The 16,534-nt window shown below is 28.1% G+C and overlaps 2 protein-coding genes across 4 annotated transcripts; both read right to left on the bottom strand.

Moving 5' to 3' along the window:
• Positions 1-289: 289 nt before the first annotated feature.
• On the bottom strand, positions 290-6,396 carry LOC140673985 (cilia- and flagella-associated protein 100-like). Its single transcript, XM_072907260.1, has 7 exons — positions 6,301-6,396; positions 5,861-6,047; positions 4,588-4,836; positions 3,644-4,010; positions 2,938-3,167; positions 1,776-2,099; positions 290-948 (listed from the first exon to the last, which is right to left on the bottom strand). The coding sequence occupies exons 1-7, from the start codon at positions 6,354-6,356 to the stop codon at positions 706-708; spliced, it is 1,656 nt and encodes a 551-aa protein (XP_072763361.1). The 5' UTR covers positions 6,357-6,396; the 3' UTR covers positions 290-705.
• Positions 6,397-7,467: 1,071 nt separating this feature from the next.
• LOC140673857 (uncharacterized) lies at positions 7,468-15,205 on the bottom strand. 3 transcript variants are annotated; one of them, XM_072907085.1, is made up of 5 exons: positions 14,960-15,205; positions 12,983-13,077; positions 11,456-11,695; positions 9,834-10,217; positions 7,468-8,225 (listed from the first exon to the last, which is right to left on the bottom strand). In XM_072907085.1, exons 3-5 carry the CDS (start codon positions 11,690-11,692, stop codon positions 7,683-7,685), a joined length of 1,164 nt encoding a protein of 387 aa, XP_072763186.1. In that variant the 5' UTR covers positions 11,693-11,695; positions 12,983-13,077; positions 14,960-15,205; the 3' UTR covers positions 7,468-7,682. The 3 variants fall into 3 exon arrangements, with proteins under 3 accessions (XP_072763186.1, XP_072763185.1, XP_072763184.1); XM_072907084.1 differs by lacking the exon at positions 12,983-13,077; XM_072907083.1 differs by lacking the exons at positions 12,983-13,077; positions 14,960-15,205 and adding an exon at positions 11,816-11,956.
• Positions 15,206-16,534: the final 1,329 nt, after the last annotated feature.

The raw sequence follows: 16,534 nt of genomic DNA, 5'->3' as shown, positions 1-16,534 counted from the left end.
CAAAATTAATTATAGTAAAAAATTACGCTTTATATCAGGATATTTCTATCAAAATTTTATATACATAATTATAAGATGGTGTCATTGGTTTGATTTTAGTCGTTTGAAAGTCACCTGGATCACTTTCAATTTCTTAAATGGAACAGGAGAGGGGGAAAAAAGGGGATTTTTCATTGCTTTTTCTTACAGCTTACTTCGATGAGAGCTTTCCGAAACACTATAATAAAGTATTTTTTGGAGTTATTAAGTATTTGGAGTTTTCGAATTATGAAGTTCGAATGTTACAGTATTTTGGCATATAAAAAGTAAGTATCTTATAAAACATTCAGTTTTTGATAATTTTACCTTAATACTTTTATATCCAGAATGATCAGTTGGTGTGAAGAAAACACAGTCGTTTTAAAGAAGAAATACGTAACTGCTCATTGTAAATTCATATCTGGTATCTTTTAAAATGTAACATTTGTATCGCTTTTATTATATTTTAATATAAAATAATGTTTGTAAAAAATATGAATTTTAAGTATTTAACTTGATTTTGTGTATTAAAAAGTCTGTCTCTTGTGTTTTATTATGCTAATTTGGTTACGTTTTCAATGATAATATTTTTATTTTTTTTTTCTTTTCCTGGATGTGCTTTTATTCTTGATTCAAAAGTATATTATTTGACCTCGTTGCATTTACTTCGATATTGCTACATTTGCTTTAAAATGTTAAATCGAAATCATCTGGCAATTTGGAACGATATGTGACAAAGTCGTTGTGCTTGCAGTAATCGGTGAAAAAGGTGAGATATTGGATTTCTTCGTCCGTCGGTTTCGGCAGAAGCAACAACGGCTTCGTCTTTACCGCGATAGGCATCGAACGTCGACTTAATGGTCGCTTCTTTTTTGTAGGTGGTTCCATGATGCGGTTCAGCGCATCCAATAATCGATGCATTAGTTGAAACTAAGTAGATATACAAATTATAATCAAAATCATTATATTAGTTATGTACAGGATGTTCTTAAAGTTATCTATATTTCAGTGAAATTAGAGATATTTTAAAAAATTGTTATACATTGCCATAATAATATTGTCTATTATGTTATACAAATTCTTGTATTTAAGTATAATAAGTTCTTGTATAAAAGTTCAATTGTTTTACATGATTTTTTAATTAATATTTTTCTCTCTTTTTTTCTTTTCAAATTCATATCATTGATCGATTGGGGTAGGCTAAAAAATATTTCTATCGGCAGTCTCGTTTATATATCTTTGATATTGGGAAATTTATTTTTATTATTTAATTCTTTGTTTATATGTTAAATTTGAACTGAAAGAAGGCTATGTGTAATAATTTCTTTGCCTAAAGAGATACTTTTCAATAAGAAATAAACGGTAGTCTCGTTTATATATCTTTGATATATAAACGAGACTACCGTTTATTTCTTATTGAAAAGTATCTCTTTAGGCAAAGAAATTATTACACATAGCCTTCTTTCAGTTCAAATTTGACATATAAACAAAGAATTAAATAATAAAAATAAATTTCCCAAGAAAAGTCAGACTCAAAATCTTGAGGGGGGGGAGTTCCTATAGTCCCCCCCCCACTGACTACAACATTGTCATTGATGCAATTTAGTAACACAAGGTAAACATTAAGAATACTCTGTATATAGAATAATTAAATAAAATATTTTGTGCAATTAATGCAATCATTATTATTTAAGATATTTGCAAAGTTTTGTATTTTTATCGGGGGTAAAATATATAATTTTAAATTTGAATTCTACCTTTTTCGCTGCATCTTCCGCCTCCTTTATAGTTTTTGTTTCTTGTCTGAATCCTTCCTTTTCGCAAGCTTGGACAATTTCACGAGGTAAATTGTCCAACTGACGATTATAATCTTCGTGTATTCTTTCGATCCATTTCATCATTGAGAAGCTATCGAGATTTGCATCGTTTGGGCCCACACAACTCTCATAAGTGTCTTCCACGAAAACACGAAGATAAAGCACTTCTTCAGAGCAGACAAGATTTCGAAAAACATTTCGGAGAAGATAATTGGCATGTTCTTCAAGGTTTGCAGCTCTAGCCTCCGCTTTGCTAATGGAATTCTATTAAATACTTCGACTCGTAAAACTAATCGTCAATGATGAAAAGTTAATTGTTGCAACAAATTGAAAAGAATTAATAGATTTTAAAGACTTTTTAACATTATTTTTGAAAACGATACAGTATTTAAGGAAATTATATAAAGTTTAACATATATTTTTAAATGAGAATAATTTATACGAATTGAATTTGGATTGACCAGTGAACTCCAATCCTATACTGGAATGGCTAGTCCTTTGAAAATCTAAAGAGCGAGAGAAAAAAATGGCCATCTCTCTTTTTGTTTAGCAAATTCTGATTGGCCAATGATTTTCTATGATCTTTTCTACTTTCTAAATCATTATGTTTATAGTTGATACAATTCTTTATTGCACAATATTGTTAGATTGTTAATCTCCTTCTATTTTATTTTATAATTTTGTTAATATTATAGTTATTAGCTGATTGTATATTACCATAGACCTAAAGTATATGGACTGCGCAATGCAATTCAAAAGTGAGTCTCAGTGTGGAAAAAGAACAGCACAAATTTGCGGCTAATATCTGTCTTCTTTTAGTCAACATCAAAACATATAATAGATAGAGAGGTAATTTGCGGCCACTTGCTATCTCGCTCTTTTTGTGGAGTCAGTTTCATCTACGGCTAAAATAGGGATAGTGTAGTCCATACTTTAGGTCTACGGTTATTACTACACATTTGAATAAGCTAATGTTTTTTAATTCGCATAGTACAAGATTAGAAGAAGAGGGAGATGGCAGTTTTTTCTTTCTCACTCTCTACATTTTCAAACAAACTAGCCATTTCAGTATAGGATAGAGTTCACTGGGATTGACATATACTTCTAGATCGTCGATGGTTGAAGTGATCTCATCGATTTCCTGCTTGATCTGTATTTCCGTTGCAGTGATAGTCATAGCCATGTCCGCCATTGGTGCAGCGAGCGATTCCAGATGAATAAGTGCGTTCAAATTTTGCGTTTCCATTGCTCGAAAAATGCGGATTAAATCGAAAGGATCTTCGAAATAAAGCTCAGTGGGGCCAGCATCACTAACATCCTGCTCGAATAATTCTAACATGGGAAAAAAATAAGTTTACATTTTTTCGAATAAATTATTATTGAAAATATGTATAAAGGCTTACTTCTTGCAACCATACTATAATAAATGATGTTAAAAGTAAAAATAATTCTATAAATAATTTTTTTATGTATAATAATTCTCAAAAAAATTATTAAATTGTTTTTTTTGTAATTATCAGAATATTAATGTTTATAAATACGTCAATTTTAGATATATATATAATCAAATAATTAAAAACACAGAACTTTTTCAGCACATTTTTCTAATCTATACCATCGAAATAATGCCATGCAAAAATGACGACATGCAAATTAATTAAATTTGATAATGCGAGAAAAAGATTTATACGATTTTTTGCTACAGTATCTTAACACAATGGCTATGGGACAAAAAAGTCTTAAAATCTTTAATTTTATTTCCTACATTTAGGATAAAAAGAAAATCTAAATGTACTATTTGGAGTCACCTATTAGGTCTTCCAAAGAGGCGTCTTCATCCGGTGTTTTATATTTGCTAAACAAATTTGTAGCATCAATGGAGACAATAGTTTTTTCTGAATCCAATCGGGAAAGCCAGTCATGCTTTATTTTCCAAGGAATAGGTGATACTCGGTAAAGGAAAATTTGACACATTTTTGCTGTTCTCCAATTTTCTTCCCAAAAATAAACATCTAGTCTGCGTTGACCGAATTGCTTGGAAAGTTCGTTTCTTTCAGTACTGATTACTTCCGTTAGCTTCACCTCTTGTTCCGCTTTTTCTAGCATATTCATACTTTTTTCATGGTCTTTTGACAAGAATTCTTCGAAGCCGCTTATGTATCGTTCACTATAATACTTTCATGAAATGATAAAATGAATAAATTTATATCAAAATATTATTTGATTAATTTATATTGTATCACTAAAATGCTTCTCGCGCGTATATAAAGTATTATTATCTAAATTTATAATTGTAGTTGACTACGATTGATATGCGAAAATGTATAAGAAAAATTGTTGTATGGAATATCATTATTATATATATATTATAATATATATTATAATGTCATTAATTACTTTTTTTTTGACAACACTTGTGCTAATAAAATCAATAGTATTTAAAATTTTATATAAACCGTATTAATACATACTTTATTTAAATTTTATTTATTTAAATGTAAATAATTTATTTAAATCGTTAAAAAAATTCGATATTTGATTATAGTGATATAAAAGTGATGTCCCTTTTGATTAGTTATATTTATTAATTAAATTCGCTTTAATTAATGGTTTGATGAAAAAAAAACTTTTCCATTTGAGATGATTGACGTTATTAATATTTAAATAAAATGTATTTTGTGTAAATGTCATTATTGAATAAATATCATTTATAGGAATATTAATAAAAAATTTTTTATTATATCTTTCATACCTGGATCTTTCGCAGTCGGCGTGATTCTTGCTCGAACTGTTGATCGATATGGATGTAATCATCCTTTTCTTGACCAATGAGATGTTTCATTTTCAGTATCTCTCGTATATTTTCAATGTATCGTTTCAATGAGAACTTTTCTCCTACGGGTCTACCAGATAATTCTATAAAGTACTGCGGATCCACATCCGTCATGGTGATTACTTTATCCGGATCCTTGTATTTTTTTCTATTTATTTCAACACCTTCCTATCCAAAATTTTTGCAAAATTTTACAATGTACTTTTTGTGTAGGTTTATGATATTTATATTTCAAATAAGTATATAAATAACAATAAAAGAAGAAATATGAAATTAAATATGTAGTTAAACCTCATTATACATATATAAGTTTTTAAAATTAAATTCTTTAAATATTATATTACTGATTAATTGGATATTTGAGAAAATATAATTTTGTATTAATTAAAATCTAAGTGTAAATACCTAACATAATGCATTTGCTTGATCATTTACATTGACATAACATAAAATCCCTAGTAAAGAATAATAATGCAAATATAATATATATATAATATATAATATATAATGTATATATAATATATAATGTAATATATTATAATAAAAATAATGAAAATAAGTAATTTTATTGTTGCTTTTTATTTAGCTAGAAAATCTGTTTTGAAAATTCAAAGGTTTTGAAATCTTATATATACATATGCATATATAAAGAATCAGAAAAAGATTAATATGATTTTCATCCCTGATAGAAATATTTTACTGAAAATATAATAAAATTTTGTTAAAAATATCTCTCAATTGACCCTGTTTTATTATTATTTCATCAATATTTTAATATTATTTTAATATTTTCAATTTAATTCAATAAATTTCATAATATTTAATATTTTAAAACTCTTTTATTATTTTGCAGCAGTATATTTTAACTTTCCTTATATTTCACAATGTCAGTATTTACATTAAATTTCTTCATACAGAAAATTAATAATTTAGTTTGAAGTACATATTCAGTGATTTTTCAATAACTTTTCTTTCACTTTTCATCAATTTCATAATACTTTCAGCAAAATATTTCTACCAGAAATAATAAATTAATTAAATTTTTGATATTATTTATGACAAACCTTAATTTTTAAGAGCACTTATGACAAAAACATACAATAAAAACTTTTTTAAATTAACTGTTTCTACAATAAAGATTATATATGGGAGAAATTTGTTCCACACCATAGAGTTCGAAGCTGTAACTTACATGCAATTTTTGCAGAATATTTGAAGATTGCAAAGTTATGTATTTTTGTTGATCCTTGTAGAATCTTACACGTTTGCGTACTGTCTTTTTCTTCTGCGCTTTCCACCACTGAAGATAAGCCAAGGTTTGGGAACAGGATGGAAATATAAAAGGCGACTGTTCTTCTTTTACGGTTTCTTCGTGACGGCTGGTCCAATAATGTCACATTTTAAAATATTACCATAATTTCTCGTATAATATAATAACAAATAAAATGTTCTTTCTCTGCTTGAAAGTACGAATATAAGTCTGTTTTATTTTAAGCAATTTTATATATTTAAAGTATAAGAAAATGGAATTAAAAAAAAAATATTTAATTTCTAGACTCAGGCTAAAAATATATTTATAGTAATAAGTGTTTTTCAAGGCTAATCCCAATCCGAAGCGTTACACATGATTACCTATACATCGTTGATGTACGAATATTTTGATCGACTCCGTATATTTTGGAATTCATCTTTAGCGTCTTCTTTTTGGTCGATCAGAATTGGAAGCCATTTATGCAAACTTGCGGTAACTAAGTGAGATACGCCGAAAGATCTGATTTGTTTGACATGCGCTTTGTGTTTCGTACATATACTTGGCATTGCGATGCGAAGTTTCATTTTAAATTGATAATAAAATTTAAGACAAAAAAATTAATTATTTTATGGTGAAAATTTTATTAACACTTTAATATAAATGTTGTCGCAAATTATAATTTCGTTATAAAAAGAAAATTAAAATTGTTTTTATAATATAATTTAAAAGAAAAATATCTTTATTAGATATGAAGATAAAATAACTAATTTTTATTCACAAATTCAAGAAACAATAAATAAATCAAAGAATAATAAATTAGTAAATTTTATTATCATGATTCTCTTTACCTGGATTGTTATGAACCTTTAATAAAATATAAAACACATTTGTGTTTACACATTAATTAAAATATTCTTGTCTTTTTATATTAAATCAATTTTAACAAGTTTAAATGTTTTTATTTTTGCTAGCTTAAAACATTTTTTAAATAATAATACACTCGACATATTATGAATGCTTAGTAATTAACATTTAGAGCAATAATTTTCGCCGTAAATAAACATGGATAACATAAAAAAATTAATAACAATAAGCAGATGTTATATATATTGATATTAAATATATATATATATATATATATGGGCGTATTTATGTTAAAAATTCCAGAGAACGTGCGTGTATACATACATACGTATGCACGCGGATATTGTTTATTCTATTATAGTTATTATTTATTCACTTATAGATTGATATTTTTAAATATTTAATCTGAATATTTATCAATTATGAAAATATAATAAAATAAAAATATAATAATCACATTTATGCATAGTATATATTTAATTCTGTACATTTAACATACATACTATTAAATTACAATATTATAATTCTATATAATAATCTATCGTCAGAAAGTATATAATTACAAATCAAGCATTTTTACAAATTTTATATATAACGATTAAAAATAATTTGCAAGAATAATTTATATTATAATTCATAAATATTTAATAAGTAATACGAGAGAGAGAGAGAGGGGGGGGGGAGGGAGAGAGAAAAGATTATATTTATAGAATTATAAATAAAATGAAGAGCTTCTAATGTCGACAGAGTAAACGTAAATAATTTTTGCGATGAGTAAAAAAAAAAGAGTGAAAGAAATTCAGTTAAATAAATTTTCATATTTTAATATTTTTAATATTGAATTAAAATATACACAATTTTATGTATAGAAGAGTCCGTTATTCTTTCTTATCTGTATCTACCCATAACTGATAGTGTAACCCATAGACAGCATCAATGTCTCTTTGATTGCCGGATGCAATTGATTTTCGATGTATCTAGTCAATACTTGACTAGCACCTTGCAAAAATACATCTTCCATTTCCCTCGTAATATATTCTTTCGACTGCCAATTCCTATTAGGATCTTCCGAATTGATAGAAAATGGGTTATCGAAGTGATCATCTGCCACGAATTCCCTTACTTCCCGGGATATATTTTGCGACGAATCTTTGTTTTCAATGCTGTCAGTTAAATTAAAAATTTTCGTGAAGTTCACAAACTTTTCCGTTTGTTCGTGCTTATTCACGGTCTCTGTCGAACGTCTCTGGCGTAGTGGTGATTTAGTAATCCACGAATTCTTTTTCCATATGCCGAAATTTGTCTCAAGAGCATGCGAATAAATACGCGGATATCGACTGTCATTGGATATAACGACGTCCGTTTCTTCTGTGATTTCCGCTAGTTTTCTCGGTTCCGCCGCATCGTACTTTTCATTCACAGGCGATAGTGTTGGTGTTACCTGTAACAAATGGAAAAAGATATACACGTATACAGGGTGTCCCATAACTCGCGAACCACCCGTCAGGTGCAGGTAGAGTAGGTTAAATTGAGTAAAAAAGTTATCTACCATTTTGCAATTTTCGCAATAGTTAATGAGATATTAATTATAAGAGATCAGCCAATCGGCGTCCCGCAAGAGCGCGCGGCACGAAGAAACCTTCTACTATTACTTGATACTAGGCGTGCCGACGAAGCGGTGGCAGGAACGACTCTTGAGGAATGACTCTGCAGGATGTGCGTGAAGTTAGCATCGCCATTTTGTAAAAAAAAATTGTGCCTGATTGTGCTAGGTTTGTGCTACAATGTGTCGTAAGAATTAATCAAATATTTCAAAAAACAAAGCGTACGATCACAAAAATAATTTTTTTTGTCAACACCGCCATTTTGTAAAAAAAAAAATTGTGCTGGGTTGAGCTTGGTTAGGACTATATTGTGCCGTAAAAATTAAAACCGTATCTCCTTTCGTTTTCAAAAAAAAAAAATTAAAATGTCAATTTTGTTCATGCAAAATTTTAAAGTCTTGTAACTCTTGAATCGTAACAGATAATCCAATTTTTCCACTTGTGCTGACTTGTGCTCATCAAGACGAGTAGAAACAATGCAAATAAAGTCTCATTGTCCCCCAGAATTAGTTAAAGATCATTCGAAAAGGGTGGGGATAAAAAAAATTTAATTTTTTTGAAAATTTTTCACTTGTGCTGGATTGAGCACAACAACTTTTCTTAATGGCAAAATAACGTCCAACAAATAGAACTCGCAGTACAGCCGAGATTCAAATGTCAATTTTGTTTATGCAAAATTCCAAAGTCTTGTAACTCTCGAATCGTAACAGATAATCCAATTTTTCCACTTGTGCTAACTTGTGCTCATCGAGACAAGTAGAAACAATGCAAATAAAGTCTCACCGTCCTCCAGAATGAGCTAAAGATCATTCAAAAAGAGTGGGGGTAAAAAAAATTTAATTTTTTCGAAAATTTTTCACTCGTGCCGGATTGTGCCAGCCGAGTACAACTTTTCTTAATGGCAAAATAACGTCCAACAAATAGAACTCGCAGTACAGCTGAGATTAAAATGTCAAATTTTAAGATATAAAATCGTATTCTTATAACATGCTGTTGTTGATAAATAAGTTTTAAAATATTTATTGAAATTAAATTGAAAAGGAAATATTAAAATAATAGAACAAACTAAGTCGATCCAAGAATCAAATAGATGTATGAGTCGGCTTAGTTTGTTCTATTATTTTAATATTTCCTGGAATTAATTTCATTTTTTACTTAACTATAATAATTTGTATAGATATGTAGTTTTGACTCGTAATGACTCTACTACAGGCAAGAGTTATAGAATACAGGCGAATCCGATTTAATTTATCTTCTCTTGCTATTAATGTGAATAATACTCTTAATAAAATAATAAAATAAACTAAACAGAATAAAAATAACGCCCTGTATAATCTTATCATAACTAAAATTAAAAAATTAACTTATTTTTTAACATACGGATTTCTTATCAGCGCTTATCAATGTTATTATAACTATTCAAATCATATAACTTATATGCTTACCTTGTCACTGCCTGAATGATAGGGTGGCCATTTATCTTGTCGCTTAATTTGTTTGTTGAGACGCGTAGGATGACAGCCGTACGCATAGATTGAGGCAAATCTAGGTTCCAAGAAACTGGATTCTGTACGTATGCGCATCTGGCCGCGTCCACGGGCAATCGGACTTGTATGAAAGTCTATTCCTGCTCGTCTCAACCGTAATGTCATTCTGCAAGATTCAGCAGGAATCGGGGCATGATAATCTCGTGGCATTAGAGATACTAACGCGGACACTGATAGATCATTAAATACAACACGTGTTTTCAGAGAACTGCTATCGGGTTCATACACACATTGTTCAACTCGCGCCCAATGACTTCCCGGTTTTTTTGTATTCTCGAGGAGCTGCAAAAAATGATCAAAATTACATGCATAATTCGCTTATTACTGGCTCAATTTTATTTATTTTTTTTTATAACACAAATTTCTTTCGGCAATCTCTTACGCGCGCAAATGTCTGAGTAGTTGACATGGGATAAATAATACGAGATAAAAAAAAGATTTTTGACGATTCTACTATAGAAACAAATTATTTTATTGTCATAGTAAATATAATCCTACTATTACATATTTGATATAAAAAATAATTAAACTTTAATACCATAATCAATTCTTTAAGAATTATTCAATATTACATGATTTGTTTAAAAAATTGGTGTAAAATAAAAAATATCTTGTTCAATTTTGTTATGTAATAAAAACAAATTTATTTAAAAATAAATTTGTTGTTAAAGCAAACATCATATATTTATTACTATTATATTATGTATAATACTATACAATATATATAAGTAATAAGAAAAAAACTTTATTTTATTAAAATTCAAGATTATCATTTTTTTTTTTCAAAATCCCATAAATTTTATCTGCAACATTTATTTGTACTTGTTAAGTTTTAAAGAAAACACTTTATGTTACAATACATACAAATACTTTATATATATATATATATATATATATATATATATATATATATATATAATCAAATTTGGGTAAAGGAAAAATTGTTTTAGAATTGTGTCAGAAATACGTCATTTTACGGACGGAAGGTTGTTCCTGGGACACCCTATATAAAGTGTTTATATGTTTTGTAACATAAAGTGTTTTCTTTGAATATATATATATATATAAACATTCATAGTTCACAATACTACTAGGTAATAACTATTTAAGGAGATGCTGGATTACCGACCGAGTTCTAACCTAACAAAATAATATATTTGCTTAATATAAAAGTTGCAATTTATATAAATAAAATAAAATAGGTTCTTCGGGGTCAGAATTGCATGAAAGAATATTTGTGAACTTTTAGAAATGAGCTTAGAAGCCTAGATAAAACAAATTTCGTTACAGAAAATGTTTTACGGCAACGTTTTCTGTAACGAAATTTGTTTTATCTAGACTTCTAAGCTCATTTCTAAAAGTTCACAAATATTCTTTCATGCAATTCTGACCCCGAAAAACTTATTTTATTTTATGTATATAAATTGCAACTTTTATATTAAGCAAATATATTGTTTTGTTAGGTTAGAACTCGGTCGCTAATTCAGCATTTCCCTAAAGCAAATATTATAAATTATTACCTTTATAGTCATACGGGAAACGGACATTTCCAATGGAACAGAACGTAATTCTCTTTGATACAATGTTCCAGCCTTCTCTTCGTCCAATTTATTTTTTCTGGTAGAATCTCTCTGAAGTGCATCCAAAGCGCGTTCCAATCGTCCACTACATGCATCCCAATTGCTAATATCAGCATATACGAAACCAGTTGATAAGAGTATAAATAACCAATAAATTGTTAACGATCTGAACTGCATCACCTACAATAAAATATAAGCATTATAATTTTTTCTATTATATACATATATATATATATATATATATATATATATATGTGTGTATATACAGGGTGTAGCGTATTAAACATATATGAAGCATACCGTGAGATACCAGGAAAACAATCCAAATCGAAAAGCGAAAACGCCGACTCGCCGCCCGATCTTCTTCATTTTCCGCTCTAGTCAGACGCTAATTAGTTAACTTTAACATTTTATAAAAACGAACAGAAAGCTTAGATCAAAAAATGGTACAGGATTTTTCGATTTAGATTGTTCTCCTGTATTTCATAGTATACTTCATATATGTTTAATATGATATCTCATTAGTGTGCGTGGAGATGCACAATTTTAGTGCTAATTTATTAAAAAAAAAATATTTTCTAATGCAAAAAATACCTTGCGTACATCTTATGAAAAAATTACCTCCCGATGGATTTTGTTCAAACTTTAGGATTTTATAATTTATGTAACACTGATCAAAAGTCTCAATAGGTACAACTCTCTAGGAGTATATAGTTTAGCTTATAAAGAGCGCTGAAAGTAAGATAATTTTAAGACTTTTTTCACGAAAATTATAGTATTTCTTTAAAAGTTTCAATAAATCTGAAACATCCTAAGATTTACCGTGGAGGTATCTGTAATTCGAATTTGTCCCAGATCTTCCCAACTATTCTCCAAATAATCGCCTAACTATTAATGATTATATTTTTATTAGTTGCATTTATTATGTAGCTCTATTTTATGTGCAAAAGATAAGATTGGAAGATATGAAGACAAGATTTTAGAATTAAATTCCCTAAATAACAATACGTTACTTAACACTTGAAAACACGCAAATTCGCGAATGATCTTTTTTTTAATTAATTTCTCCTTAATTTTTGCAAAGACCGCAAAACAATAAAGGAATTTCCTAACTTGATTTAATCCGCTCTACTTACACATTACCGGACACTCTGTATAACAATTTTATAATACAATTACATTATATATGTATATAAACAAAAGTTACGTAACTATAAAGTGTAATATCTGTTCTATTACTAAAAGCAACACATATGTTTCTCCTATGTTATTTAATATATTTTGTGTTTACTGAGATAATTACTAGTTAAATTAAAATAAAAGATCTCTAATATTACGCAATGATAAAAATAAAGAAAAGAATGCGCATTATGCATTTTAATTCAGACGATGTTTAATTAACAAAATGAAATAAAACTTGATATTTTATGCGATATAGCAACGACTATGATTTACGCGTCCGCCTACCTTTCCCACTATCAAAGTATCTTCCAAGACATATCCTGTAGAAACTCGGTGAACTCAAGTCGCCGAAACAGAGCATGAAAGCGTCTCCATTCTGCCTATCGTAAACGACAATTGGATTGTGTGAAACTAGGAAGTATGATCATTTTGGGTAGCTCATTAAGAATAATTGCAGTATGCCGAAGTGATATCAATCTATAGGTATGATCAAATTATTCCTATCATATAGACAATTTTTCAAAAAAAAAAAGATAAAAAATAAGCTTTTCAAAAAAAGTTAATTAATACAAATTTTTTTAGTCTATGTAACCAAGAGCATATTATATAACATTATATATTTCAATTTTAGTAAAATTCATGTACAATTAAGTTACACAAATTAAAAATCTCTGCGTTAGAAAGTTCGATATACAACTTAAAAATATAAAATTGTTAAATTAAAAATATTCAATGCTTCCTGATTTCTAGTTGGCTAATGAGTTAATATCAGTGCAATAACACGCACACACAAAAGCATTGTACAACTTGTACTCATTTTACAACTTGTACAGAAGAATCACAAGTTACTGGAGATTTGATGATATTGCTATGGCGAAATTGCATTGTTTGCAATTGTATGCTAATGCAGATACAAAATTTCATTCCGCTGCACTCTCGCGCTTCATCAATCATCGCGTTTAACAGATGTGATATTTATCTAGTGATTAATTTGACATTCACTCAGTGAATTTTTTTTATTTGTTAGTTTTTTATTCTATTATTAATCAAATACATTATGAGAAATTTACATATACATAAATATTTATATCTTTATATACATACATGTAAATTTATACAAAAGATATGAATGCAGACTCATATGGATTAAACAATATATGTAAATGTATATAAACAAATAATTTTCTTAGGAACTAAAAGTTGATAGAGAAGTTTATCGATAAAAAATATCTTTGAAATACCCTTTTCCTGTTTCAATCAATGCTAAGTACTTTAAAATGTCATAATCTTTATTAGGAAACTGATGATCGCTGTCTTAAAAAAACAAGAGAATAATTAAAGATGGTTCTGCCGTATAATTTGTTAGTTTTATTTTATTAGGAATTGAATGCTTATTCTATATGTCTGTGAGATAATTATATTTTATTAATATATCATGTATCTTCTACAAAATAATTTCCGTCTTACTATAAGCAATTTTTTAAATTTGATAAGGTTTTTTATTAAATTGCGTTTTTTTGTAAAACCAACATTTTTGAAAAATATTTAGTCTTTTTATAAAACACTAAATCTGTGTAGACTGATATCTTATAAAAAGACTTTTTATAAAAAGGCTGAATTATTTATATAAAAACTCAGACATGCATATTTATGATAAATATTTATAAAAATTTATATTATCTAATTTTTTAAAATATTTTATACATATTTTATATACATTAAGAGAAAAAAATCATAAAACTTGTATTCGAGTGGCGCTGACATATTATTAAAATAAAAATTAATTATTTTATAAATATTTACAGTAAGTAAAAATATAAACATTTGTAGTAATATTTTGTAAATATTTCTGAAATATATTCGTTAAAATAAATCTTAACAATCTGTTTAGTCTAAGATTATTTATGAAATATTTTGATATTTATAAAATATTCAAATAATTATTATAAATTATTATAAATATCGTATATATTTTATTAATATTATTTATTGTGACGCATTGCTGGAAAACCGAGAAAAGTACAAGAAAAGTTTTGTTAGATACAGAAAGTATCCTAAATGTTACATATATATATATATTACGCAATGTGCATTATTTAAGTGATAAAAGTGTTCGCGTTGTTTAAATTTATTTCTTTCTTTTTTGCATATTTTTTATTACTCTGATGATTATAGCATAACGCGTATATACTTTCGTGATATACATATACATTTAAATCTGTATTTTATATTATAAGTTTAGTTAAAAGAAAACATACTTACTTCGTGAAATATTCAAAGTGACTTCGTTCCTTAATGGCAGCAGATAAATCGGCTTGTGGTGACTTATGCGAAATCGCTCGCACCTCTTCGCGTCGAGACATCGAATAACAATATGCGATAAAAGAAAGTGCTGCTACTCGTGTGCCGCTCAGATACGCAGCGATTCGCACTGGTCATTCTTTCCTACTTACAAGCATTGCGTGCTACCATGCGGTAAGTGAGAGGTAAAAAGTGAGCGACCTTTACCTGCATATAGCTATAACTACTGTACTTTATTCTATAATTAAATATAATGCTTATAGATATTATAGTTGTATATTAATTATTTACTTCAATATATCAACAGTCATTTTGTAATAAAAATGTCACTTCAAAGATCAAATATCAGCCTATTTTACAATAAAAAAATATATTTAAAAAATTAGATACATATACATTTCATCTTATGTCCGGACTCGCAATGATGGATCAACGGAAAAGCATAACAAGTATTCCCCGAAATTAGACGCTTTAAAACGTATAAGTCAAACTGTTAGGCTCGAAAAATAGGTCAACGACCGAAAGAGTCGTTCTTATTTTGTTTTGAACGTTCTCGATTCTTCTTTGGTAAGAATTAAATCTGTTATCTGAAGATAAAGGAAATAAAGAAAAGAAAAAGAGCAAGATTTTATGAGGCAATGAGTATAGGAATACGAGGATAATTAATTAAATAAATTATATATATCATCTTAATTCACATTATAAAGTGCTCTACTATATCTACTTTTTATATTAGCTTTTATATGTGATATACTGATAATTCTTAGGACTAAAATTTAAATATGAGATAAATAAAAAATTTGCGCCATTACTTTTAATGACAAAATTTTTCACTTTTCACGTTTTCACTCTAGGGAAAAAATGATATGATTGACAGACAGGACGCGGTATCGTTTACCGCATGGCAAAAGTTGTACAATTATAGAGCTTATACTGGTAGAGAGACTCTGGCACATTGAAATAGGATCGACAGAAAGAGCAGAAAACATTGAATGATAAGCAATTAAAGATCTATACTGCAATCGTTCTCCTATATAGTTTGTCTTTTTTTCTCATGAGGACAATTCAGAGTGGAGGACTACAGAAAAAAAAATGATAAAATATAAACTTTTTGTCGACCTTTTTTCAGTAGACCTTCCTATGTGCTGCAGGTGTATGTCCATTGAACACAAATGCTTATTGGCCAATTTAAAATAAAGTTTTTCGCTTGGTCAATAGTGCTGGTTACCTTAAACACCGGTCGATATGAGTGGTTGTGTCCAATTGTACTGTATCCAAATAAGTTTCTCCCCCTATGTTCAGCATATAGACAAAAGCTGTCTGCTAGTATAAGCTTTATGTTTACAATAGTCATAAATCGTAAGAAAGTAACCAATCACAGATAAATTTAGAGAAAAATAATCAAATCAGATTGATTAATTTCTTATAACTGCTTATGATTTAAGGCTGATCTACAATAGTCTATAATACGTGAGAGTAAACTTGGAGTAAGTAGTAAGAGCGGCGTAAGGAACTGGAGTGAGATGAGCAAATAAA

This window comes from Anoplolepis gracilipes, chromosome 15 (genome assembly GCF_047496725.1).
Source record: "Anoplolepis gracilipes chromosome 15, ASM4749672v1, whole genome shotgun sequence".
Taxonomy (NCBI): Eukaryota; Metazoa; Arthropoda; class Insecta; order Hymenoptera; family Formicidae; genus Anoplolepis; species Anoplolepis gracilipes.
Note: the sequence above shows the minus strand (reverse complement) of the source record. Positions and strands in the feature narration are given on the sequence as shown.